General features: G+C 46.4%; 1 protein-coding gene across 1 annotated transcript; it reads left to right on the top strand.

The window, feature by feature from the left end:
* Positions 1 to 1,830: 1,830 nt before the first annotated feature.
* Positions 1,831 to 21,744, top strand: SEC11A (SEC11 homolog A, signal peptidase complex subunit). Its single transcript, XM_034784530.1, has 6 exons — positions 1,831 to 1,955; positions 3,890 to 3,999; positions 12,284 to 12,433; positions 15,702 to 15,821; positions 21,026 to 21,083; positions 21,266 to 21,744. Exons 1-6 carry the CDS (start codon positions 1,905 to 1,907, stop codon positions 21,314 to 21,316), a joined length of 540 nt encoding a protein of 179 aa, XP_034640421.1. The 5' UTR covers positions 1,831 to 1,904; the 3' UTR covers positions 21,317 to 21,744.
* Positions 21,745 to 26,818: the final 5,074 nt, after the last annotated feature.

Here is a 26,818-nt window from a genome sequence, read left to right as displayed (position 1 = left end):
AAGGCCTCTACACTGGGGAGTTGCCACAGTTAGCCTTTGGTGGCCAGATACCAATGTAGCTGCACTGCTGCAAACCCTGCTGAAGACAGAGCCAATATAAGATTCAATTAGCAGCTGTGTAGTTTGTCCCAGTTTCAGACAAGAATAATCTGCACAGGTGCATATTGCAGCACATAATAGCTTTGCTTGTCCGCACTATCGAGGATGCACCAGTACTCCAGGGACAGCTGAAATCCCCAAGATAGACAAATATAACCTGCCCGTGGCTGTATCAGCTGGAGTGGTATACTCTATATACTTTCAATCACAGGAATGAAAAACTCTGCAAGAGAAATATACTTAATCTGCTGTAGTTTGTTAGCTCCCCGTTTGGGAGGAAAATACTGAAGCAGATACTGTGATTACAGTAAGAAACCTCAGTCTGTTAACACCAGCGTGTGTATTCTTCTGTGCAGCATATAGCAAAATCAGCTTGAGTAGTATGGAATGCTCCATACGCATGATCAGGCAAGGAAGAGAGTGGCATCTATAAAGGTGTTTGAACTGAGAGAGCACCATACTGTAATGCTTCCAATACTCTAGCTCCTTTGATAGCAGATCTCCCATCTTTACTCAATTTTATAAATTACTTTGGAGACTTTTTATTTCCATATAGTCATATTGACTCTTCACTGTCCATGCTGTTTCTTCATTTGTTCTCTTCACATGCTTTGTGTAATATAATTACTTCAATACAGTTTTTATGTTGAGACAAGATCCTGCTCATTATTGTTCACTATGACGTTTAAATAATTTAAAAGCTATTTATCTTATTGGATTTGAATTGCTTACTTTCTTGTCTTGATGTGTTTTGATACAAACAGTTTGGAACTCTTTGTATTTTTTGATACTGTGTACATTAGCTTAGGGAATGTTTTACAAGGTAGCCTATGTAGAGTAACAATAGCAGGGGTCACTCCCAAGCCATCACATATCTATTTAATCTGCAGTGGCATTTGTGCCTTGCTATAATGTTTACTTCAAACTATTTCAAATAAAAGCATCCAACAATGTGTGGATGGGCTCCATTCTATTATAGGCAGGGTGGGTAAGCCAGTGCAAGGTACGTGTGCCAGCTTGCCTTTCAGGCATTTCCTAACAGATACTCTAGTGCAGGGGTTCTCAAACTTCCTTGCATTGTGACCCCCTTCTGACAACAAAAATTACCACATGACCCCAGGTGGGGGGATGGAAACCTGAGCTCACCTGAATCCTACTGCCCCAGGTGTGGAGGCCAAAGCCCAACCCCGCCAGCCTGGATGGGGTCAAAGCTGAAGCCCAAGGGCTTCAGCCCCAGAGAGGGGGCCTGTAACCTGAGCCACGCTGGCTAGGGATGAAGCCCTTGGTCTTGGACTTTGACCCTGGGCCCTAGCAAGTCTAAGCTAGCCATACTGACCCCATTAAAACAGAGTTGTGACCCACTTTAGGATCCCAACTGCATTTGAGATCTGCTGCTCTAGTGCTTGCTTTCTCATCCCAGAAGCTTATCATGGTTTCTTCCTTTGATGATGGGTTCCCTACAGCATGACTGAAGATTTTTAGAAAAGTGAGTGCTAAAGGCAGATGTTCTATCTGGTCTGCAGTAGTTCACACTATAAGCTATACAACGGCCATAGTATGGGCAGGGCGCACTGAAGGGGTGTGGGCAGGGTCAGGGGAATAAAGGCATGTCGGGTCGGGTGAGGTCAGGGGCCGATGAAGGGATGTGGGCGGGGCTAGAAGGTGGGGTCGGGCTGATGTCGGAGGAGGGACGAGTGGCGGCGAAGTGCTTTGTGGGCGGGGTCTGGGGCAGGCGCTGCCGGAAGCGGTGCTGCGGCCCGGAAGCGGAAGTGGCGCGCTGGCGGCCGGCGCTGGCGGCTCCCGCGATGCTCTCCCTGGACTTTCTGGACGATGTGCGGCGCATGAACAAGCGGCAGGTGAGGCCTCGGAGCGCCCGGCGGTCTCCGGTCAGGCACCGGGCGTTGCTCTGCTCTCTGGTCCCCGCGCAGCCTGCCCTGCAGGCCCGGGCCCGGCGCCCGTGGGGAGCTTTGGCCTGGGCTGCGGCGACCTGTTGCCGCAGGCTGTGGAGCTACCCAGTATGGCCCCTGGCCACCCAGGCGGTCTGGGGGGGAGCAAGGGCCGGCGCCCCCTTTTCCTTCCGGCCAGCGCCCCGTTCCGCCCGCCCGCGGAGCTGAGCTGGGTGAGGGGCGTGGGGACGGCCTTTGGCTCGTGTGGCTGGTGATGCCCCGCTGTGACTGGCTTTGAAGCCCCCGGCGTTAGTCCCCTGGCCTGAGGAGATTGGCAGTGGCCCTGGGAGTCGCACGGATTTTCTGAATTTTTCTGCAGTGAACTGCCCCCCTCCTCCCCAGGTCTGACCCCTTGCCTATTGTGTGGCCCATCAGTGCAGGAGCATCCCGTTCCTGGGCTTCAGACCAGTGGCAGATTTAGAGTTAGTGGGGCCCTATGCTCAGCTTCATTTTTGGGGTCCCCCCACGGGACCCAGCCAAGAAAAAGAACATTCTCTCTTATCTCCCCCACCCCCTGTTTTTCATTCTTTTTCCCCCTAGAACTTTAAGGTTAACTATAAACTGACTGTCCGTCTAATCATGCCAGACTTCAAGGGGAAGTTTTTTCAAAATATTTATCCTTTGAGGATCAAAAAGTGCTTTAAACTAAGATTAACTAAATCAATTATTTGAATATTCTTGTGGGGTGGATAAAGAGTATATAGAAATCATTTCCGCCACTGCTGAAAGGTAGCTGCTGTGTTCTACCACAGAGGTAGCTATTTAGCAGAGCACAAAAAGACTACACCACAACTGAAAGGCCAAAACAGAAGAAAACATAATCTCAACTGACTCCATGCCATGCTTTGGGAAATTCCAGATCAGAACCTTTTAGCTCGGGATTTTAATGCTCCAATTACATAAATCTCTATATGTTTGCTTGAAAGTGGCATACATGCATCATATAGTTCATGTTCATTAGTTATAAAGTGCCATACAGAACATGGCACTTCACAAAAATATATTAAGCCTACATCCTTGTGCTAAAAGAGCTTACCTTCTGAGGCTAGCTTATGATTGTGCATTTATCTCTGAGTAACAGGCAGCATGCAGCTGTATTGACCCATGACGAGGCCTGAATGGCACCGAGTTAGACTCAGATTCTCATTGCTTTCTTGCCCACAAATTTGGAGGGAAGTCATTTACTGCAGCCTTTGAAAGGGTGCAAATTCCCCCTACCCCCCACTTTCATGCTTTGTCAGCTTTCCTGGCTGGTGGGGAGGAGAGTTGAAACATCACCCATTCTCTCCCTCCCCCAGTGGGCAGTGCCCGGTTGCCGCACACCAGGCAGCAGCAAGCCGCACGAACGCAGGCCGGAGGACTCAGGAAGAGCAGGGGGCAGCCATGCAGCCGAAGAGAAGCGGCGGTTTCCCCTTCAAAGCACTGCTTCTCTCTAGCCGGCTGCGCGGCCGCCCTGTACTCCTCCTGCATCCTCCAGCCCCCGTTCGCAGTGCTTGCCGCCACCCGCACCTCCCACCTGCTTCCCTGAGGCTGTGGGTGAGCCTCCCTCCCTGTTCTCCTGCCCCCCATAGCTTCTGCCCCTGCAGTCCAGCCCCGCAGAGTGGGCTGCCTGAGTGCCTGGCCCAGGGGCTCCCTGTTGTTGGGGGGGCCGCGTGCCAAGGCATGGTATGTTTCATGGTAAATCCGCCCCTGCTTCAGACCTAGCCTGCTTGCAAAGGCAACGCCTCATAGTCACTCACTTGTTGGAAATCTGTTTTTCTCGTTCTCCACAACGTCACCACCTGTAAGGTTATTACATATCCATGTCTGTGCTCCCATAACCTAGTGTCTTTTTCTTATTGCAGCTGTATTATCAGGTGCTGAACTTTGGGATGATTGTCTCCTCAGCTTTAATGATCTGGAAGGGGCTAATGGTGGTTACAGGAAGTGAAAGTCCCATTGTAGTGGTACTCAGGTAAAAATTGTTTGACTTTCAGACTTCTCATGAGGTGCGGCTAATGGGGCATAACATGGATCTGACTTTGAGAGGATCGGAGGCTGAATGTTTCCGTTCAGGGAAGGAACACAAATGATTCAGCCTCTATAGCATTTCAGCAACACTGGCTTAAAGATGACTTGGCTGAGAAGCATTCATTCATATATTATTTGAATGTCCAGCATCTCCTATACACTTTTTAGCCAGACTTCCTTTTAGTCTAGTTCTTGTTCTTCATGCACAGAAAATTGCTCATGTGGCTTTAAGCTTACTGGTGGACTCCCTGCTGTTTTACTCATGCCCCTGTATAACATCAGAGTTCAAATCCAAAAACAAGGGAGTGAGAAGTTCAGGTTGCCTTTTTTCAAGAAGGTAGCGTTATAAGGAATAAAACCCCACAGACCTTATGAACCCAGGAAATGCAGAGCTCAGGTGACACTTCTCACACTGTATGGTAAAGCATGTGACTCAGGAAGCTCAAGGCTGTTAGAATCCTATGGGGAGCATTTTTTTTTATAAACACCCGAGATGGACTTCAAATGCTAACACCCACCACGTGCTGGGCCATGTCAGAAGACACAGTCTCTGCCTCAAAGAGCTTACAATCTAGTTCGACTCAGAAGAACAGTGGGGGTGGGGAGAGGGGGGGAGACAAGCAAAGTGAATATTTATATATAAAAATTCAAACTGCCCCTTACTGCCCCTCAATGTAGCTGTTAGATATTAACTTCATGTGGGCATCAGGTAGAAGTGGATCTTGGAGAGGGACTTGCTGGAAGAGTGTACCTATCATGAGTACTGGGACAGACAATAAAAGCCCATCCTCTCAACTGAGGGGAGAGACCCAAAGCCTGGGCAAAACATGAGAAATAGGGACAAAAGTAAAAGGTCATAGGGCCAAAACAAGGTATCCAAGGGGGAACACGAATTAGCGAACCCAGGTCAGTGCCCACTGCTCCTCAGAGGAGTCCAAGAAGCTAGTGGATGCTGCCCAGAGATATGGTACAACAAAGGACCAGAAGCAGGCCCCAGAGTTGCAGATCACCCACCACCACCTTTGAGCTTCCTTAGCCTGATCTGGTGGAGGACAAGGAGATCTTACGACTTTGTGGGCCACAGAAGGAAGACATTGTAGTGGCCTTATGGATGGGTTCAGTGCAGACATTCCAGGTCTAAGTGATCGCATGGAAGTGAGCATGAAGATGTCTGGAAGAAATGACGAAGGAGGGAGGTCATAGGTAAAGTAGAGGTGATGGGGGAGAGGGGTCCTATTGATTCTCTGCAAATTGGGTTACCAGTAAAGCGGTGCATCTATGTTGTAAAGATTATCTTTTCAAAAGGATAGCAACTTGAACTGAAACTAAATTGTGGCATACAATAGAAAATATAAATGCATTATTTTCCCGTGTTCATTGTTTTCCATCTTGCTGCTACATGTATATTTAAAGTACGTGAAGAGCTCTTAATGGCAGTGAAATTGAAATCAATGAGGAAGTCAATGTAACAGATGGAGACATTCAGCAGGGAAACTTATGATTGCTATTAGTGTAACAAATGTGAACAGAATTGTTTAGTGTCTTGGCTTGCGATTGAATGTGCTGTGCTGCTCTCTTGTAACAAGGCTGGGAGTGTGCTGACCACTCTGTTTCACGCCCAGAGTTCTTTTTTCTGGCCATCCGATGAGCTAGCTGTAAGACTACAAGGCAAGTTTTCCTTCTCACTTCAGTAGATCTGGCTGAAGGCTATGCATATGACTCCATGGGAAATTCTTTCACATGGCATCTTGACTCTGTGAGCTAAGAAATGCAATAGGAAATGAGTGGGGTTGGTGTCCACAAGTTGTGACTTGAAATAGCTTCCTGTTGCTAAAATTCCTGGGGAAGTGGCTATAAAGTAGAACCTCAGAATTACGAACACCGGAGTTCTGAACTGACAAGTCAACCACACACCTCATTTGAAATCGGAAGTACACAATCAGATGGCAGCAGATACAAAACAAACAAATACAGCACTGTACTATGTTAAACATAAACTACTAAAAAATTAAAGGGAAAATTTAAAGATTTGACAAGGTAAAGAAATTGTTTCTGTGCTTGTTTCATTTAAATTAAGATGGTTAAAAGCAGCATTTTTCTTCTGTATCATAGTTTCAAAGCTGTATTAAGTCAATGTTCAGTTGTAAATTTCTGAAAGAACAACCATCACATAACCAGAGTTACGAACATTTCAGAATTATGAACAGCCTCCATTCCCGAGATGTTCGTAACTGAGGTTCTACTGTACCTATTGTGGGTACTGGCTTCCCCAGAATGTACCTGTACTGACTTCACAGGTCCCGTTCTCTGGGGACATTAGCTATGCAGCTTGTCAGTGTTTATCATCACGTCACTTTGAAAACAAACTAGTGAAACTTCTATCGCTTACTGCCGATTCCTCAGAGTGCTGATGAGAGGCACTTCAGCCACTTCCCGTTGAGTAAGATGGGAGGCCATAAAGTCACTTTCCCTTTTCACTGAAATGATATCTTCTGACAAGCAACCTTTGCCTAGTATCTCCAGGCACAATGGGAATACATGCAGTGCTTGAAGTACGTTTCCTTTTATAGTGACTTTATTTGCAATTAAAAAGGTTAGGGATGCTGTAATGTTCTGCCATTTACAAGAAAAAAATTGAGTAGGAGTGCCTGCAATGAGACTGTTTGAGGAACCATGCTGAATCACAAGAACCGATCTCTAGCACAGTCTATCTGAGAACTTGAGAGCCCTTCTATTTTGAGCATATGTGCTAGACAGGATGTGTCTACACTGACCTTAAGGCCTCGTCTGCGCTACAAAGTTAGATTGATGTAAATTACCTTGCATTGACCTATTTGTGCACATATCTACTACAAAATTTTTTCTCTGGTCGACGTTAGCGCCCTGTTTACTGATACAGTAAAATCACCTCTGAAGTCAACACTGCAGGTGTAGATGCTGCATGACCTGTGTTAACCCTAACAGTCCTCCAGCAGCTGTCCAGAATGCCCTATTATCTGTGACAATGACTGCTCTGGCCACAATCTTAAACTCCACTGGACAGGGCTAACAGAGACCAGAATCACCACCTCCTTAAAACCCCCTGCATATTTTTGAAATCCCTTTTCCTGATTGCCCACCTTGGCAAGCACATCTCGCAGCTCACCCTTGTGTGCAGCTGCCCAACTAACTGTCTGCATGCACACAGAGAAGTATTAGATGCGCTTCTGCCTGGTGTAGACAGGAGGTATTGGATCTCACGGGCCTGTGGGGTGAAGAGGCTGTGCAAGCACAGCTATGGACAAGCCTTAGAAACATTGACATCTACAAGCAGCTTGCATGGGGGATGCAGGGAAAGGGTATGACTGGAATCAGCAGCACTGCTGTGTGAAAGTTAAGGAATTTTGTCTGGGATACCACAAGACCAGGGAGCACAACAATGGACCAGGTGTTATGCTGTTGATCTGCTGCTTCTTCAAAAACTGCATGCCATACCTGGCAGAGACCCCACCAGCACCCCGCACACCATTGCGGATACATTGGAGGAGTCTGAGACAGCCCACAACTGTGGAAAAGTGAGGATGACGACGTACAGCCAGGGACTCTGGCAATGCTGCAAACTAGGGCATGCTTGAGACTATGCCACAGTACCGCCCGGCAAGTGTGGATGAGCCTGGTGAAGTGAAAGAGAGCTCAGATAAGTGTGTGTATACCTTTCCTTGCAGTGTTTAAATGCAAGGATGGTTCCTGGTCCATCCCCAAGTTAACAAGACAGACAAAGGGAACAACTTTTCATTCAAGAGGAGATAGCGTTGTCATCTGTCTTTCATTGCCCTGGTGGGTTAGACAGTGGGTGGTCCATGCAGCATGCTTTATGTGCATAGGGATGTCCCTTTTGTCTTCCAGAAAGATTTCAATGAAACTTTCATGGAGATACTCTGCAGTCTTCTTCAAAAGGTTTCTAGGAATGGCTGCTTTATTCCTTCCTCCAAGGTAGCATACTTTCCCACGCTGCTCTGCAATGACTTTGGCTGGTACCATTGTAGTAAACAGGCTAGCGGAATATAGGCCAATGTGGTTTTAGGATGCTGTTAGCAGCTGTGTTCTCTGTGCCTTTGTGAGCCTCAGGTGATCAGCTAAAATTACCACTCAATGTGGAAAATAGTGCCAGTGTTCAGTGCCTTTGCCCTATGCCAGCGGTTCTCAAACTATGGGTCGGGACCCTGTTTTAATGGGGTCTCCAGGGCTGGTGTTAGACTTGCTGGGGCCCGGGGCTGAAGCCCAAGCCCCACTGCCTGGGGCCAAAGCCGAAAGGCTTCAGCCATGGGTGGTGGGGCTCAGGTTACAGCCACACACACACTCCCCTCCCTGACCTGGGGCTGAAGACCTTGGGGTTTGGCCCCCTGTCTGGGGCAGTGGCTTTAACTTTGCCCCACCCAGGGCAGTGGGGCTTGGGCAGGCTCAGGCTTCGGTCCCCCCTCCTGGGGTCAATGTAATAATTTTTGTTGTCAGAAGGGGGTTGCGGTGCAATGAAGTTTGAGAACCCCTGCACTATACTCATATCCATGGAATAGGGAATGAACTTCTATGGGTACTTCTTCACTACCCGCCGTATCGGCAGATAGCGATCAATTTATCAGGGATTGATATATCGCGTTTCGTTAAGACGCGATATATCAATTCCCGAACGTGCTCCCCGATGACTCCGGAACTCCACCGGAGCGAGCGGCGGTAGTGGAGTCGACAGGGGAGCCGCGGCCATCGATCCTGCGCCGTGTGGACCCCAGGTAAGTCGATCTAAGATACTTCGACTTCAGCTACGTTATTCATGTAGCTGAAGTTGCGTATCTTAGATCGATTTCCCCCCCCCAGTGTAGACCAGCCCTATATCTTCATACAACAGAAGATTCTTCTCCCAAACCTGGTGATAATATTTACTGTGGCTGGGGCCAGAGAGTGGTGCTGTACCAAGGCGATCCAATGCTGAAATGTTAATAAGCATTTCTTCAGGGCTTATGTGAATAATGGATGTGTCTGTAAATTTGATGTCACATCTGTTTTTTATCAGTAGCTTCTGTCATGGCAGCCTTGAAGGGTGTCCCCTCCACACCCTCAGAATGCCTGACCCTGAGGAGGAGGTGAAGGAAGAGGACTATAGAGGACATGTCCAGTGAAATCCTACAAGCCAGTGTTGCATCAGACCAGGAAGAAAAGGCTTGGAGGGCCAATATGAATGACAGCGTGGAAAAGGACAGGAGATAGTAGGAAGGCCCAAGAGTCCCAGCAAGACAAGGAGCAGGAAAATACTCCAGAACGTTATGGGTTTTCTCACGTAGCAAACACAAAGGCTACTGGTCCATAATTCCTGGACACTCCACCCTTTGCAGTCCTTGGAGAACTCCATGATTGCTGCTGCTCCCTACACCTTTCCAACATACCCATGGCATCATGAGGGCACATGCCTACCATTGCCTATGCCTACCACTCCACCCTGGGAGACAACAAGGAAGACCACAGCCTCACATACTGACCTGCAAGAACGGCTGGTGTGTGTGGGCCCACGATGAACTACGTTTGTGCACTCAAGTGGACGTGTGTTTACTTAGTTTCTAATTTTAAATTTTCACCCCATTAAGTTATGTTAAAAATCTGTATAACATTGCCTGTGGGGTGTTTTTGCACATTGATTTTCTGCACTATTTATTCCCATTCAAAGTTTTGTTTTTGGAGAACCAAATTAACTTAGTTCACAAATGCAGAATGCATAGTGGTAGTCAAAGCAAACAATACTTGTAAATGCAAACCAAGCACCATAGAACTCACAGCTTCAGTAAAATGAACAGTCATAGTTATAAACGTACAGAAAGCATTATGCAATTCTTTGAGGCACCCAAAGTTCCAGGCCCAGAGAACACTTCCACACAAAACACTGCTGTAACTGATGACTAAAATGAATTTTCAAAGCCTCCCTCAGTCGCATAGCTCCATATTGTTTGGGCTCTTCAGAGTCAGCAGACAGCCTGCCCTCCACTCCGATGGAAGCTTCTTTTCCTCCTTTGCCTGACCGATACTGTGCAGAACACAACAGGCAGCTATAATCATGGGTTTTCCATGAGAAAAATATCCCAATCTGTTGAGTAAACACCACCAGCGCCCCTTCAGTTGTCTTTCTGCATCTGCTGAGAGTTGGATCTTTCCTCGGTGCTGTCCACCTGCCCAGTGTAAGGCTTCATGGGCCAGTGGAGCAAGGGATAGGCTGGGTTCCTCAGAATCACTGTTGGTATTTCAGTAGTGCCAATGGTAATCCAGGGGTCAGGAGAGAATATCCTTGGTTGCAGTTTTTGCAAAAGTCCTGTTTTCGTCAAGATGGGAGCAATCATGCACCTTCTCTGACCAGCCCAAATTGATATCTATGAAGCATCCCTGATGATACACCAGCACTGGCATAATCATAGAAAAGTAGCCCTTTCTGTTGATGTACAAGACGAGCTGACACCAAAACAGGGATGTGCATGCCATCTGCCGCCCCAGTGCAGTTTAGGAATCCCGTTGCTGCAGATCCATCCACAGTGCTGAGAGTCACAGTCCTGCATAGCAGAAGACTATTAATAGCCCTGCATACTTGCATCACCAACAGCTCACACCAGATTTCCCAACTCCAAAATGATTTCCCACTGACCAGTAGCAATCCAACATTGCAAACTTCCACTCGCTTCTCTATTGTCAATGCAGCTCTCATTCTGTTGTCCATGCACTGGAGCGCTGGGATGAGCTCGGCACACGGACCCAGGAATGTGGCCTTGCATACCAAAAAGTTCTGCAGCCAATGCTCATTGTCCCATAGCTGCATTAAGATGTGCTCCCACCAGTCAGTGCTCATTTTGGGGGCCCAAAAGCTGCTCTCCACCATCTGCCGCTGCTCCATGAATGCCACCAACAACCTTGAACTGTTCTTTACAATGTTGCTCAGCAAACTGTTCTCAAAGAAATCCTCATGTCCACCATTGTTGCTGTACTTTCTGTGGGGCTGCAAGTACAGGAGAATCATGCGTCTTGTGTTCTCAACATTTGTGAGAACAGTGCAAAGCTCTGTGCTTCTGTCAGAGTGGGATTTTTTAAAAAGGTGGGGAAATTGTGGGATATGGATGACATTATGGGATGGAGAAAGTTGCATGCTGAAAACTTGACCCCTAGCTCCTGCAGATCCTTGGGTGAGTCATTACTATCCCACAACACATTGCAAAAATTCCCCAAAAGGCATTGCAGCAGATGGCACACTGAATGCATACTTGTGGTGCACTGCACTTTACATCACACAAGTTCTCTGGGTGAATATGTGTAGCGTCAATGGAAGCAGCCAAGTATGCCCACACCAAAGCGATATGCATGCAGACAAAGCTTGCGTCAGCTGAAGTCTGTAGCATAGACGTGGCCTAAAACTTCCCACCGTTGCAGTAGTCCTGGTGCAGCTCTAGCAGTGGGGAGAAACAAGTTGCTGGTGGCCACCAGCCTCTTTGCCACTGAGAGTAAGTCTGGATACCAGAGAGCCTTGCCTGATTGGCATGGTGGTAGTAACACTGATGGCTGCCTGTGCTTTATCTCTAGTAGAACTGCACCAGTGGCAGTGCAGTGGTGGGAAATCAAAGCATAGTGTGGGTGAAACTGAAGTGTCTTGGCTTCAACTATTTTCCTCAGGGACTCTTAGTTTTGCGGGGGGAGCGAGGGGGTAGACTTTATGGATACTTTGGGTGATGAGCAATAAGACATTACAATTACATTGTCTTGATATATAGGTGCATATCTTCATACCAGATTAACTGTGTTAAGCAACATATTGTATATTGATCACATCTTGTTTTATCATTAACATTCCCTTTTTTTCCAAAATTATTTAAACATGACCTTAACATGGTGTATGTATGTTTGTAATGATTCATATTAACATTTTGTTTTTTTGGGGTGAAGCTGTATGTTTTGTAGGGAAAGGAAGGGAGAAAGTCTCAAGAGAATAGAAAGAAAGGAAAGGCAAGTGGGGGAGAGGGCATGTAATTTAATTATCCTCTGTATATATTTGTCTTGATTGTCTTACAGCTATGGGATTACTCAAAGCATCTCAGTGATTTCAGTATTTCGATTGTTTTCCTAAGGGAGGACATTTGGGGTTTACTTGAAACCATATAGATTTCAAACACTGATTCTAGTTTTTCAAATGTCCTTGTTTCATAACTGCTATTTTCCTTGTCTTACAGTGGCAGCATGGAACCTGCTTTTCACAGAGGAGATCTTCTGTTCTTAACCAACCGAATTGAAGATCCCATCAGGGTGGGAGAAATCGTGGTCTTTAGGATAGAAGGAAGAGAAATTCCAATAGTTCATCGAGTCTTGAAAATTCATGAAAAGTACGTATAGCGTCTGGGTGATGATTGTATTGCAAATGTCTGTAGCTGTGTCACCTTGGGCTGTGCTTATCTCACAAAATATTCTGGTTGGTAAGTGGATGGGAGACATCAAGGAAAGCCCGGGTGCTGCAGGAAGTGCTGTGAAGGCTCTTACCTCAACACTGACCCGGTGTCCTACCAGAGTGCCAGGAAATAGCGTGCTGCTGGAAGGGTCTTCATGCAGATGAATTACAGTCAGGTTCTGATTACTTGTGCTAAAGATCTCTTGCCATTTTTCATAAATTGAAGGCTAATCCTGGAGTCCTGACCCCAACTATGGGCAATTCTGCCTCCCTTAACTTCTTCTGCAACATTACTGGAATACAGTACTGTTCATTTCCTGTCCCATACTGCTGGGTAGTGTTCATATTCTCTGTTATGTAGCTCCTCTGTTCTGCCCCAGAGGTGATTGCATTTCAGTGGTGAGTGAAGTGACTTCTATATATTTAAAGTTTTGAGATCCTTTAAATATATGTAGTGTGTTAACTTAAAACGTGTTGGTTTTTAATATGCCAGTTCTCTTGTTCTCATTCTGGGACAGAGTAAATCTACCTTTGGAAGGCCTGATTACCTGGACTGTATATCATTCCTTCTCTGTAAACCTTGAGCCAGCGTGAGTCTTGCATTTTGTTCTGGAGTGGGGGAGATGGTCATTCTGATTTGTTCCTTGAGCAAGTTCTGCAGTTCTGGGCCAGCTTCCAAGAAAACGCCATCCTGTGTTCATGAGACTCCCTCTTCCATGTTTCCAGTGGCTGGTGGTGGTGGTCACACATGGGGGCAGTTCCTCAGATAACTTGGGCCAGTCCTGTGGAGGGATTTGAGAATAAGCTCTTAAATTGGATCCTATATTCCATGGAGAGCCAAGGCAGAGAGTGGTTTCTAGAGGTGATGGGCTCCCAGTAGGTGGTGGTGCTGCATCCTGAATAACCTGGAGTTTTATCAGGACTGATGGAGTCATTCCTAGATACAGTGAATTGTAGTAATGGAGTATGGAGGTCACATGTGTGAGCATTACTGTGGCCAAATCCCTTTGATAGATAGGGTGGCTTTCCACCTTCAGCCTCAATGCAATTCTAATAGCTACAGCTATGTTGGTACCTAGAAACAGTAGAATGTAGAATGACCCCAACGTTGTAAATCATCTCGACATCTGGAGGGTAGGATGCCTCAATGGTGGGGGTGATGTTAGTCGTGATGAGTTCTAAAAAGTGCTTCCTTCCCCACCAGCATGATCTGTCTTGCCAGACTTCAGTTTCAGCCAGCTGCTCTCCTTGTGCAGCCCCGCTTAACTCTCCTCTCAGGGTGAGTTCCAGATCTGCTAGTTAATAGAACCAGTCTTTTTCTATTGATTTATTTATACAAAAATCTTGATCAATAAAGGAAACACACTGTGATATTTTTAGTCTCTTCTCAGAGTAGAACTGCACTTGGACCTCCAGTCTCCTCCTGCATGCAACGAGTGCAGGTGTGGCTGAGATGTGGATTCTTTACTAAACTTTCCTCTTCCTTCCCAAACTTCCCATCCTTGACTTCACTTCAGAGTTAAACATTTTTTAAAGAATGATATGAATGTGTTCAGCTGTTGCTGAGCGTTGAGATGGCCATGGATGGACTGTAGGCAAGGCCTTGTGCTTTGCATTCTGTGGAATCCTCTCCCTTTCCCAGAATCTCAAGTTACATTTAGAAATAAAATCTAGTCCTCATGTTTGTAAAGAGAACCTTTAAAGCCATGAGCAGTGTGAAGCAGAGCAGACAGCCTGAAGCAATGGGTCTGAGGTCTAACCAGCCACATTCATTTCAATGGGTGTTAACTCTGAAACCTAAAGATAACCATTTAATTTTTGACATTTGTCGTCACCAGCAGCGAGTTCGAGTATTTACCCTAGAGTTAAGCTGCCTCCTGTTTCTCCCTAGATACCAAAAGTCCCAGCTGTTCTATACCCAGTGGCCAAAATTTCTAGCTTCCTGATTTACAATTTCCATTGTGTAGTAATGGGCTGTCAGTATGAGACTCTGTAGCCTATTGAAAACCAAAAATGCGCAGATTCTTATCTTTCTCTGACTCCAGATCAAATCTCCTTTGTTTACAAAGGAAAGTGTGTTCTACCCATCAGCCCTACAAAGTCCTTCTGGACTAAGAACTAAACTGGATTCATTCTCTACCTCCAGAGGTAAAGATTCTGCTGTCAAAATTAACTTAACAGTTCTATCACTTTGTGTGACAGGCTAGAATCCAGTTCCCTCTCCCAGAGCTTGGTGACTCTGCAGGGCTAATAAGGATGAGAAGCTGTGGCAACTTATGTTTAGCACTCAGGTCAGCTGCGTATTCTGATAGCTAGTTTCTCCAGGGTTCAGATCTGCACTGCGAGAAGAAGCCATCGTTGCATGATCCTTTTTGAGAGCAGACCTGCACTGTAACACTCCTATTTTGACATTCTCACGTGTTGCTGAATTACAACAATAAGCTCTCTGAGGCAGCCTTCATGTACTGTACCTATGACAAGGCTGTCCGTACCTAGGACACTTTAAGGACGCTCCTGCTGCTACTCGAATGCAGCTGGCTCTGCGTTCCTCTTGGACTTTCTTCTTCTTGGCTGCAGACAGTGTCAGCGCACCAGTAGGTCCGAGTGTGGTGGAGGGAGTGCACACAATGAAGAGCTTCCACATGCTTTCCTGCAGGTGATTGATTTGATGGTAGGCTTGCAAATTGGGAAGCTCATGACATGCTGAACCAAGCCATAAGAGCAGCTCCAGTTGGCACATGCTTTCAGAGGACCATTCACAAGTGACTGGAATGTGCCGAAGCCCAGTTGATAGCACCGTTTTGTGGACTGCCACTTGGAAATATGCATCACTTGGGAGCTCTAAAAAATGGAAGGAAATAGAAGACACTACAGGTTGAAAGGGAGGCAGAAAGGATCAGAAGCAGGAGAGAAATTACTGAGAGAGAAGCAATCCCATCAGTGCCATCCAGAAACTCTTAGGAAAAAACATCAATGTGTTGGAATTAGTGGAGCCAGGAGCGCTCTCTCTCTTGTGTTTTAAATGTTTCTAAATATTTAATCTGCCCTTCAAAAAGGGCTTTGAAGGGGGAGGGTTCCATTTGGCTGGGACCTCTGACAAACCTGTGTGTTTGAAATGTTTGTATAGCTTAGTCCCTGCAGTCATTGTACTTGCTTGGAATAGCTGTGCGGCTCATCTGTGACCTGTGGTCTCTTTTCTTTGTAAGGCAAAATGGAGACATCAAATTTTTGACAAAGGGAGACAATAATGCCGTTGATGACAGAGGGCTGTACAAACAAGGGCAGCACTGGCTGGAGAAGAAAGACGTGGTGGGGCGAGCAAGAGGGTAAGTGAAGCTATCCAGCAGAGGAGGGTATGCTCTGACCAGTGCTTGTCTCCAGTGTGAGCTGGAAAATGCCTTCTTCTGTTGAGCTCTTCCCTGTTGGGGTTTCTGTGGTTTTTGATTAAAGTGGCGTGTCAGCAAGTAATGTGTGGAATTGAGTAACAAAGGCAAGTTCACTTCTTGACTTGCCTTGACCAAAGGTATCCATGTGTGAACTGCCCTCCAGGTTTCTGCTCATTTCCTGTCTTGGAGGTGGATGAGCTGTTGTGTAGCCTCTTCCAGAACTCAATTAAAGCTGATCTGCAATAGGAGTGTACCCTTTCACTGCTTTATGATGGATAAAGAAGGCTGAAAAGGCTTTTTACATTCAAAATTCAGGTCTTACCTGCCTGGTGACATTTGTGCCAAAACTGCACTAGGTCCCTAGACCATGAAAGTTCAGCATCTGAAGATGGCAGGGATTTTTTAGTCAGGCTGCTTAAAGTTAATGTCTATTTAACTTTAATGCTTAATGAACAGTTGGGAGAAATGCCATCTCTGCCAAAGGTTCAATGCTTCTTTCAGTTACGGCACAAGAGCTCAAGAAACATCCCTGAGAACCCAAAGACATTCCCAGCAAAACTAGGGATTCATAAACTCATTATTTTTGATAATTACAATAGAAAGCTTTCAGGCTTCTTTTACCCACGATAAAGAATCAAGTAAAGGCACAAGCTTAACTTAAAAAAAAAATCACCAAGTTAATATCAGTAGCACTTGGATGAAAATTTTTAAAGGGGAGTACAAAAACTCTTTTGACTAGAGTTGAAGATCAAATAGCTTAATGACTTGTTGATGCTAAATACTAAAAAGGCTTTTTGTTGCTTTCAGGCAAAGCATACTGGTGTATTGAAGAGTGTTTATATTTATTTTCTTATAAAATTAATCATTTTAGCTTCATTAAAAGAAATGATTGGCTGACTGAACTTTGGAAGGCATAATTAAGGCTAAGATTTAGCCATGGATATTTTTAGTAAAAGTCATGGACAAGAAACAAAAATTCACAGCCTGTGACCTGACCATGGCTTTCACTATAAATATCCCTGACCAAAACTTCACAGCTTCTGGGGTACTGCTGCTCTGGGGGAGCTATGGGGCCAGTGGTGGGGACTGACTGCCTCCCACCACCTGCTTGTATGAGGTCTCTGGAAACCACTGCTCCCGTGGCCTCCGGCGTGGCCCTTGGGATCGCTGCTGCTCCAGTGCCCCAGCAGCCATCTGAGCAGCTGGCTCCAGGGCCGCACCAGCAGTGGCCGGTGCTGCTGGCTCCAGGGCCACCCCGAGGTCCGTGCCAGCAGCAGCCAGTGTGTCGGGCCGTCCCAGGGCCAGCTGTAAGTGCTAAACTTCATCTAAATGTTCTCTCGACTGTCTGGGAGATTGGAGTCCATTGTACCCAGATCTCTGCCTTATCTGGACAATTGTCCATTACAGAGCCAGTCTAAATATTAAAGTATGCACAGCCTGCAGCACAGGCCTTAGGCTCCACTCTCCTACAGCTGGAGCCAGATGGTGACCTGAAGAGCTAGTTAAAGTTTGGGTGTCCCCCAAAGAATCTCCTTGGTAGAGCTCTAAAATCTTCAGGCCTGTCTTTTGTGTCCCAGTGGACAATAAGGGTGGAAAGTTCATTTCACAGGCCTACCCCAAAATGGCAAATGCTGGCTCTACTTCTGGTGTCAAATCTATGCAGAGTCCATCTGTCCCAAAACTTCCAGGTGTCTTAGACGCACTTCATAGTAGTGTGACGTTGCACTCCATATGTTTTATGGAAATATGCTTATAAGTGTGAATATGATGTAACTTTGGAATATGCTTTATGCAAAAGGTCTCTTGTAAGGTATGATAACAAAGGTTATAACCTACTGAATATAGTCCTCCTATTTGTATGTATCATTCTTGTCTAAAGCTAGAAATATGAAGTATAACTCTGAGGTCCTATTGTAATTATGCGAAGTGTGGGCCATTAATGGTGGTTTAGAATCTTGATGGCTCTCATTGACTAGGACAATTGGTTTAAATGGCTCTGCTTACTTACAAACCTTCCTCTGTACCTATTGGCCAACCCAGGAAGAATGGAGGCTGGGGTCTCACAGGACATGTTATCATGTCACCTGATACTGGAATCCATCTTAAATCTGGTACTTTTCCTTTTAGAAGGAGGGGGGGGAACCCCCCCTTTGGGACCCAGAGAGACAAAAGATTCCCGCCTTGTGCCAGAGCTATAAAAGGGGGTGGAACAGAACAAAGGGGGCCGCCAGTCATTAGAACACCCCTGCTTTCCACCTAAGATATCTGCTGAAACTAACAAGGACTGTACCAAGGGAAAGGATTGGGCCCAGACTAGAAAGGCGTCTAGTCTGTGAAAGAAGCTTATTGGAACATCTCTGAGGGTGAGATTTTACCTGTAATCTTAATGTATTAGGCTTAGACTTGCGTGTTTTTGCTTTATTTTGCTTGGTGACTTACTTTGTTCTGTCTGTTATTACTTGAAACCACTTTAATCTTACTTTTTATACTTAATAAAATCACTTTTGTTTATTAATGGACCCAGAGTAAGTGATTAATACCTGGGGGAGCAAACAGCTGTGCATATCTCTCTGTGTTATAGAAGGCAGACAATTTATGAGTTTGCCCTGTATAAGCTTTATACAGAGTAAAACAGCTGGATGTCTGGGTGCTGGAGTCAAATGACCTGCTGAGCAGTTTTTAGTTAAAGTCTGCAGCTTTGGGGGCATGGACCAGACTTGTGTTGCAGCAGGCTAGAGTGTCTGGCTCAACAAGGCAGGGTTCTGGAGTCCCAAGCTGTCGGGGAAAATGGGCTCAAAGGTAATCGCAGCACGTCAGGTGACAGCCTCAAAGGATATGTGCACAGCTGATTGCTTTGAGATACTGGTAGTGATTTTAAGTGAGTTTTAAGTGTGGTGGCTGGAGAACAGACAAAGTGGTTACTGATTTGTTATTTTCTGTTTGCTTATTTCGGGAAAGTGACGTAGGAACAGAAAAACAGGAAAATGAGTGAAAGCAGTGAAGCGATTGCGAAGTTGGAGCTTTTTAGGCTGCAAGTTGCAGAAAAGGAGAGGGAGCACCAGAGATTATTGCAACTGAAAGAACTGGAGATAAAAGAAAAAGCGAGAGAGAGGCAGCAAGCTCAGGAGGAAAAGGAAAGAGAGAGGCATCTAGCCCTGGAGTTAAAAGACAAAGAAATTGAGGCCCAGAAACAGGCTCAAATTGAAGTACAAAAAGCTGCCCACCAGCAAACCCTGGATTTAAAAGACAAAGTAATTAAGGCCCAGAGACAAGTCAAAATTGACCCAGAAGCATGAACTGGCTGTAATGGAGTGGAAGAGACAAAACTCTTCAGCAGCTGGCTCCACTTCCCCAACAATCCACAAATGGGAACGGTTATGCCTGCAATATGATAAATCCAGTGATATTGCTGAATATTTCATCACCTTTGAGAGACTGTGCACTCTCCATGTGATTCCTGAGGATCAAAAAATGACTACATTGATTGCAAAATTGACTGGGAGAGCTCTGGACGTATTCAGTAAGATGCCTATTGCTGATGCTTTCAAACTATGGTAAATTTAAGGAACTGGTTTTGAAACAGTTCCACATTACACCTGAAACCTACAGGGTAAAATTCATGAGTCTTAAGAGGGGATCTGGATTAAGTAATGTGGCCTGTGTAAATGAAATGAGAGATTTGTTAGACAAGTGGGTGAGGGGAAAAGGCATTACAAGCTTGGAAGAAATGTGTGATTTGGTTACTCAGGAACAATTCCTGAATATGTGCAGTGATGATGTAAAACAGAATTTGTGGGACAAAAAGGTGGATGCAGTGGGTGAATTAGCTGGGTTTGCAGACTCTTATGAGCAATCACAAGCCGCAATTAAACATAAACCACTGGCAGAGGGGTGTAGGGTTGGTGGAAAGCAGAATCACTGTTTTACCCCTGAGAAAAAGGAGGCTGGGCGTTCACCTCCCCATTCCCCTGTTCTCGTCCCAAGTCTCCTGTACAAGCAAAGGAGCCCAGAAGGTAAGTCTACTGGGCACCTGAGGAATAACTGTCCTGGGCTGAGAGGGGACAGGCACCAGGTAACACATGAAGTTGCTGCTTCTCAGAGCACAGGGGTATTCCAGGCTACTGCCTCTTACCGCACAGGATTTGTAAAGGTTGCTTCTACACAAGCAAGCAGTGAGCATATGCATGCTGTTAAGCTTAATGGCAAAGTGATCCAAGGGTGGAGGGATACTGGTGCAGAGATTTCTGTGGTCAGGAGGGACTTCATCCATGAGAAGGATGAATTGGTGGGAGGTTATAAGGTCCTTGCATCTTTAGCTGAGGTACACATGGAAACTGGTGACTTGCAGGCTGCGGTGGCACACAATTTTGCACAGTTTCTACTGAGGAATGATTTTTTTGATGTGGCAGAATCTGTCCCAGGGTTTGCTAGAATTATTATAGAATATGAACCACTGATTTATATGACAAAGGGGATAGCGGAAATAGAGGGGCTTCAGAAACCAACCAGAATTGTTAGAAGCTTGGAAAAACTCCCGTATGAGGAGACTGCAAAGATTATGGTTGCTTACCTTAGCATAAGAGAGTAAGAAGGGGCATGATAGTTATACAAAATGATGAATGCTGTAGAGAAGGTAGAACAGGAACTCTATCTTCCTGTCTCATGATACAAGAACACTGGGACATGCAGCGAAACTGAGATGCTGCAAACTTGAAACTGAAGAAAAATTCTTTTTTAGCAATGCATAATTAGCTGGAGAAACTGATTGCCCCAAGATATCACTGAGGCCAGGAGCTCACAGGATTGAAAAAATGTTGGAGATTTATGGACATCAAGAATACCCCAAGTTTTAATACCAGGGCTTTAAAACAAAAACCAAGAACTTGGGAAGGGAGGAAACCTGACTGCTTCAGAGCTTAACCCAGCCTATTACCTAAAGAGGGTTAAGGAGGAAGCTTTCCCTAGGGGAGGCTTTGCATCTTCCACTGAAGCAACTGTTCATAGAGAGTATCCTGTGCTTGATGGAGCACTCCTGTCATCCAGTCTGGCAATTTCTTTGTGCATATTCCAGGGCACAACTTAGCCTGTGAAATCTTCAGTGGAAACTATCTGAAATAAGTGATTTTTTTTTTCCTCTCTTGTAGATTTGTCCCCTACATTGGAATTGTGACTATTTTAATGAACGATTACCCCAAATTTAAGGTATGACATACTTATTTTTGTCACATTACACTAAGAAATGATTTTCTTGTTGGTTTGCTGAGGAAGCTTCTACGCACACAAGCTAAACTGTACTTAGTGGCGGCTCTTCTAAGCATGTTTATTGTTTGTCTGTAGAGCTGAATGCACATTCTGATTGGTCATTCTACTGCTTTGTTTTTCAGTATGCCGTCCTCTTTTTACTGGGCTTATTTGTGCTGGTCCATCGAGAGTAGCCCAGTTGCACTGAAGTTCCTAGCGAAGATGCCATGTTTTTTGTAACCAAGCGTTTTGAGTAGAGAATGGCCTGATGTGTGGTGAGAAAGGAAAATGTACATTTCAATGCTTCTTAGCAGTTTGGGTTTGTTTTTTTACGGTGTAAGGAAGAATGTTAATCTCAGTATTTCCAATGGCTTGTCACATTTTAGCCTTTTTGTACATCGGTGAGTTTTTATATTAAAAGTCGAAGCCAAATGTTGTGTTTTGTGTTTTGAAGCTGAGCTTCATTTCTGAAGTGCCTAAACAAGCATTCTCTAGCTCGGTGCCGCTCCTGGCTGCGAGTGACCCCCTCCAGTTTATAGTTTGACAGTGGAGATGGTGGTCTAGAGGCGACTGCCTTTTTTTCAGAACATGAATAAAATATTTTGCATATCCTCTAAAATGATACCTGCCACGTTCTTGTTTTAAAAATGGTTGGAATGCAAATTCTTCCAAGGCCTCATTGGAAAGGCCCAGGAATTTGGTGTTGTCTTAGGAATTAAACTGTCATTTGTTTATATGTTGCAGTAAAATAGCAGCTGTCACTTTAACTTTCTTTTTATGGGGTAAACCGTTCATATCTTTGGATATCTTAAAATCCTATTAAAATAATGTGCGTGTCTTGGACTGTGGGTAGGAGCTGCTTCATCCACCACTGCAATGGAACCACCACTTTGGAGGACCACAATGGCTGCTCAGCAGTGCACAGTGACGCTGAGCAGCCAAGGAACTTGGATAAGAACATCAGAACGGCCATACTGGGTCAGACCAAAGGTCCATCTAGCCCAATATCCTGTCTTCCGACAGTGGCCAATGTCAGGTGCACCAGAGAGAATGAACAGAACAGGTATCAAGTGATCAATCCCCTGTCGCCCATTCCCAGCTTTTGGCAAACAGAGGTTAGGGACACCATCCCTGTCCATCCTGACCCTATCCTCCATGAATTTATCTAGTTCTTTTTTGAACCCTGTTATAATCTTAGCCTTCACAACATCCTCTGGCAAAGAGTTCCACAGGTTGACTGTGCGTTGTGTGAAAAAATACTTCCTTTTGTTTTTTTAAACCTGTTGCCTATTAATTTCATTTGGTGACCCCCCTACTTTTTGTGTTGTGAGGAGTAAATAACACTTCATGACTGGTGTGGAGAAAGAAAATAAGGATTTTATAGACCTCTATCATATTCCCCCTTAGTCATCTCTTTTGCAAGCTAAAAAGTCCCAGTCTTATTCATCTCTCCTCATATGGCAGCTGTTTCATACCCGTAATCATTTTTGATGCCCTTTTCTGAACCTTTTCCAATTCCATTATATCTTTTTTGAGATGGGGTGACCAAATCTGCATGCAGTATTCAATATGTGGACATACCATGGATATATATAGAGGCAATATGTTTTCTGTCTTCTTATCTATCCCTTTCCTAATGATTCCCAACATTCTGTTCACTTTTTTGACTGCCGCTGGACTTTGAATGGATGTTTTCAGAGAACTATCCACAATGACTTCAAGATTTCTTTTTTTGCGTGGTAACATCTAATTTAGACCCCATCATTTTATAGATTATAGATAGATAGGAAATACCCAGTTATAGCTGAGGGGTGGGTAGGATGCAGTTACCCAGGCTGGGGTTTGTCCAGGCTACAGAAGTAAATTTCCCTACAGTTGTGAAATGTGCTGTGGGATCTTCGGTGATCACAATTGCTCTAGCCCTGTTTTATAGCTCCTCCCAAAGATGGTGGTAGCAGCACAGTACCCCTTTGAGTGTTAGGATAGTGGGGGGGTAGTGCTAACGTAGGCCTTGGCTATACTTGCAGCTGTACAGTGCTGTGAGTTAAACCTGTCTTCGTACAGCTGAGTAGGGAAAGCGCTGCAGTCTGTCCACATTGACAGCTGCCAGCGCACTGTCATGGCCGCAATTGCAGCGCCATTGGGAGCGGTGCATTATGGGCAGCTATCCCACAGAGCACCTCTTCCCATTCTGGCGCCGTGGATTGTGGGAAGGGGGCGTGGGTGCGGGGGATTCTGGGTCCTGTCCCAACGCCCTGTGATGCATCGCTTCGCATCCCAGAAATCCCTTTGTTTCCGTCCACCTTTGGCACCATCTTTCAACGGTTTCTGTGCAGTGCAATCTGTCTGCGGGAAATGGAGCCTGAACTGCTGAGGCATATGCTGACGAGTCTCGCCAGCACGTCACGTTTGGCTGTCGAACTATTCCTTAAGATCCAAAGTGACAGTGAGAGTGAGGAGTCCGACGATGCTTGAGGCATTCACGGACATGCTCAGCACCGTGGAACGCTGTTTTTGGGCTCGGGAAACAAGCACCGAGTGGTGGGATCACATCGTCATGGAAGTCTGGGATGATGAGCAGTGGCTGCAGAACTTTCGGATGAGAAAAGCCACTTTCATGGGACATGCCCCCACCCTGCGGCGCAAGCACCCGAGATTGAGAGCTGCCCTGCCAGTGGAGAAGCGGGTGGCTATTGCAATCTGGAAGCTGGTAAGTCCGGACAGCTACCGGTCGGTCGCAAACCAGTTTGGAGTGGGAAAGTCGACCGTTGGAATCGTGTTGATGCAAGTTTGCAGGGCCATTAATCGCATCCTACTCAGAAGAACTGGGTAACGTGCAGGACATAGTGGATGGCTTTGCACAAATGGGTTTCCCTGACTGTGGAGGGGCAATAGATGGGACGCACATTCGTATTCTGGCACCACCCCACCTAGCATCTGAGTACATTAATTGGAAGGGATATTTCTCTATGGTTCTCCAGGCGCTTGTGGTTCACCGTGGGCATTTCATTGACATTAACACAGGCTGGCCAGGAAAGGTGGATGACGCACACATCTTTTGGAACACTTGGCTGTTCAGGAAGATACAGGCCGGGACTTTTTTCCCAGAGCAGAAGATCACGGTAGGGGAAGTTGAAATGCCCATTGTGATCCTTGGAGACCCCGCTTACCCATTAATGCCGTGGCTCATGAAACCCTGCACAGGGAGCCTTGACAGCAGCAAGGAACGGTTCAAATACAGGCTGAGCTGGTGCCAAATGACTGGAGTGTGCCTTTGGCCGTTTAAAGGGCCGCTGGCGATCTCTGTATGGGAAGCTGGACTTGGCCGAACACAGCATCCCCGTGGTTATATCCGCGTGCTGTACCCGCCTTAATATTTGTGAAGGGAAGGGTGAAAGCTTCACTCAGGCATGGACCTCCAATGTTGAGCACCTGGAGGCTGAATTTGCACAGCCAGAGAGCAGGGCTATTACAGGGGCCCAGCGCGGAGCTGCCAGGATTAGGGATGCCTTGAGGGAGCAATTTGAGGCTGAAAACCAGCAGTGATATCTGGTGCCCTGCACGGGAGTGAAGTGCAGTAGTTCCAATCTTTAGGAATCAGTGTTTGCTAAGCAGACTTGCAGTGCCTGTTTATTTCCTGGGCTAAGGAATCTTTTACTTTATGCATTAATAAAGAATGTTTTCACAACCAAAAAAGTCCATTTATTGAAAAGAAAATTTATTTACTGAAAAGAAACACAACTGCTTGGGAATCAGAAAGGGCAAGGGGGTGGAGTGGGGAACGTTACAATCACAGATTCACGTATGTCCTGTCTGGTGTGCTGTGCAGTGAGTGCTGCACTTCAGGATAGCTATACTGCATGGTGATGGGGGTTGAGTGCAGAGGGTAAGGGTCGTGGTTTTCAGGGCTGGGTGGTGAAAATACTGGAGTTGGAGGCAGCTGGTGGCGTGAAGAACCTGGAAGTTGGGGAAAGTGGGTTGGAGGTAACAGTGAGGCACAAGGGAAAGAGTTTTGGGACAAGAGCTGTGGAGGTGGGGGCGTTTGCAGTATTGCTCCTTCTGCATAGCTATGAACTCCTGGATAGCATCTGCTTGGCGCTCCAGGATGCTTATGAGCCGATCTGTGCTTTGCTGCCGATGCTCCGTGCTTTGCCGCCGGTGCGCTGTTTTCCTGGCGGATCCTGCTTTCTCTCTCCCTCCAGTTCTGTGCTTTTTCATTCTCTTTAATAGATTGCCGCATCACTTCTTGCAGCATGTCGTCTTTGGTTTTTCGCAGTCTCTTTCTGAGTCTTTGCAGGCTCTGAGCAGGCGATAAGAGGGACGGCTGAGGTCTCAAGGTTGTTGCAGCTGTATAGGCAAAATGCAACATTTAACAGAGGCAGCATTGTTTATAGCAGACAGAGTAATGATTTCCCCCGCACTTGAGGGCACACACAGGGTCTACACAATAGCATAATTTTCCCATCCCAAACAGAGCGCACACAACCCACGGGAGCCTCAAAATGGTGAGTAAGGGGGACTGATTGTTTCTGGGTTTCTGTGCCTTGGGGAGAGCCAACAGCTGCAGGGGGCACCTACACTGAACACTGTCCCAACATATTCCACAGGAGTTTGTCCTGGACGATATCTTGCTGCTGAGGGTGACCTGGGAAGCAAGGGAGGGTCTTCTACTGCGATGCAGCTTCCGCCCTGGCCCATATGCAGCTTGCCTGTGTGCAGCAATGGTCCTCGCGGCACAGTGGCGCAGATACGTTAGCCTGGCTGGGACAAGGACCACGGTGGCTCTCCTGCTAAACCTGCGCAAGCGCATTGCACACGTTCTGGATGAGACATTTGAAGAGATTACCAAGGCCAAGTACCACGATGTGATAAACCACATCAATGCACTATTCCGCATCTAGGCATGCATGCCTAACCTTCCTCTCCCGAAGAGCCCGCACCGAAAAAATTCCTTCCAGAAAAAAAACCCGCTTACTGGGAACCTGCTCTTCTGTTTGTCCTCCACCAAGTATCGACCGCTGCGACTGACTACCATCCTCCTGGCTCGAGAAGAGCTCCTGGCTGCATGCCTTCAGGGATTCCGGGGTGTCTCCATCCGCCCCACCACCCTCACTCCCGTTTTCCTCCTCCTCCTCCCATCCCGGCCCTGAAGAGTCAGAGTGGAGGTGGGGTTAACCCCAGTATTGCATCCAGCTCTTTGTAGAATCGGCAGGTCGAAGGGAGAGCACCCGAGCGGCCGTTTGTGTCGCAGGCTTTGCGGTAGGCACTCCGCAGCTCCTTCACTTTAATCCTGCACTGCAGGGCGTCCCGATCATGGCCCCTTTCCATCATGTCCTTTGATACCTTCCTGAAGGTATTGTAATTCCTACGGCTGGAGCGCAGCTGGGACTGGACAGCTTCCTCCCCCCAAACACTGATGAGGTCCAGTAACTCGCCATTTCTCCATGCTGGGGCTCGCTTGGCGCGTGGAGGCATGGTCATCTGGAAAGAGTCACTGATAAGACTCCACGCCACACCTGGCTGAGCAAACAGGAAGGGGATTTTTAAAATTCCTGGGGAATTTTAAGGGAGGGTCACATGGTTGGTTACCTGAGGCCAGGGCAGTAGAGTTTGAACTGATGACCAGAGTGGCTAGAACAGGCATTGTGGGATACTGCCGAATACTTCTGGAGGCCAGTCACAGCGCATTGGGGGGC

This window comes from Trachemys scripta, chromosome 10 (genome assembly GCF_013100865.1).
Source record: "Trachemys scripta elegans isolate TJP31775 chromosome 10, CAS_Tse_1.0, whole genome shotgun sequence".
In the NCBI taxonomy this organism is placed as follows: Eukaryota; Metazoa; Chordata; order Testudines; family Emydidae; genus Trachemys; species Trachemys scripta.
Note: the sequence above shows the minus strand (reverse complement) of the source record. Positions and strands in the feature narration are given on the sequence as shown.

Coding starts and splice junctions, on each gene's coding strand:
- SEC11A (XM_034784530.1), top strand. CDS start 1,905: ATGCTCTCCCTGGACTTTCTGGACGATGTGCGGCGCATGAACAAGCGG. Junction 4,000..12,283: donor CCCATTGTAGTGGTACTCAG/GTAAAAATTGTT, acceptor CTTGTCTTACAG/TGGCAGCATGGAACCTGCTT. Junction 21,084..21,265: donor ACGATTACCCCAAATTTAAG/GTATGACATACT, acceptor TTTGTTTTTCAG/TATGCCGTCCTCTTTTTACT.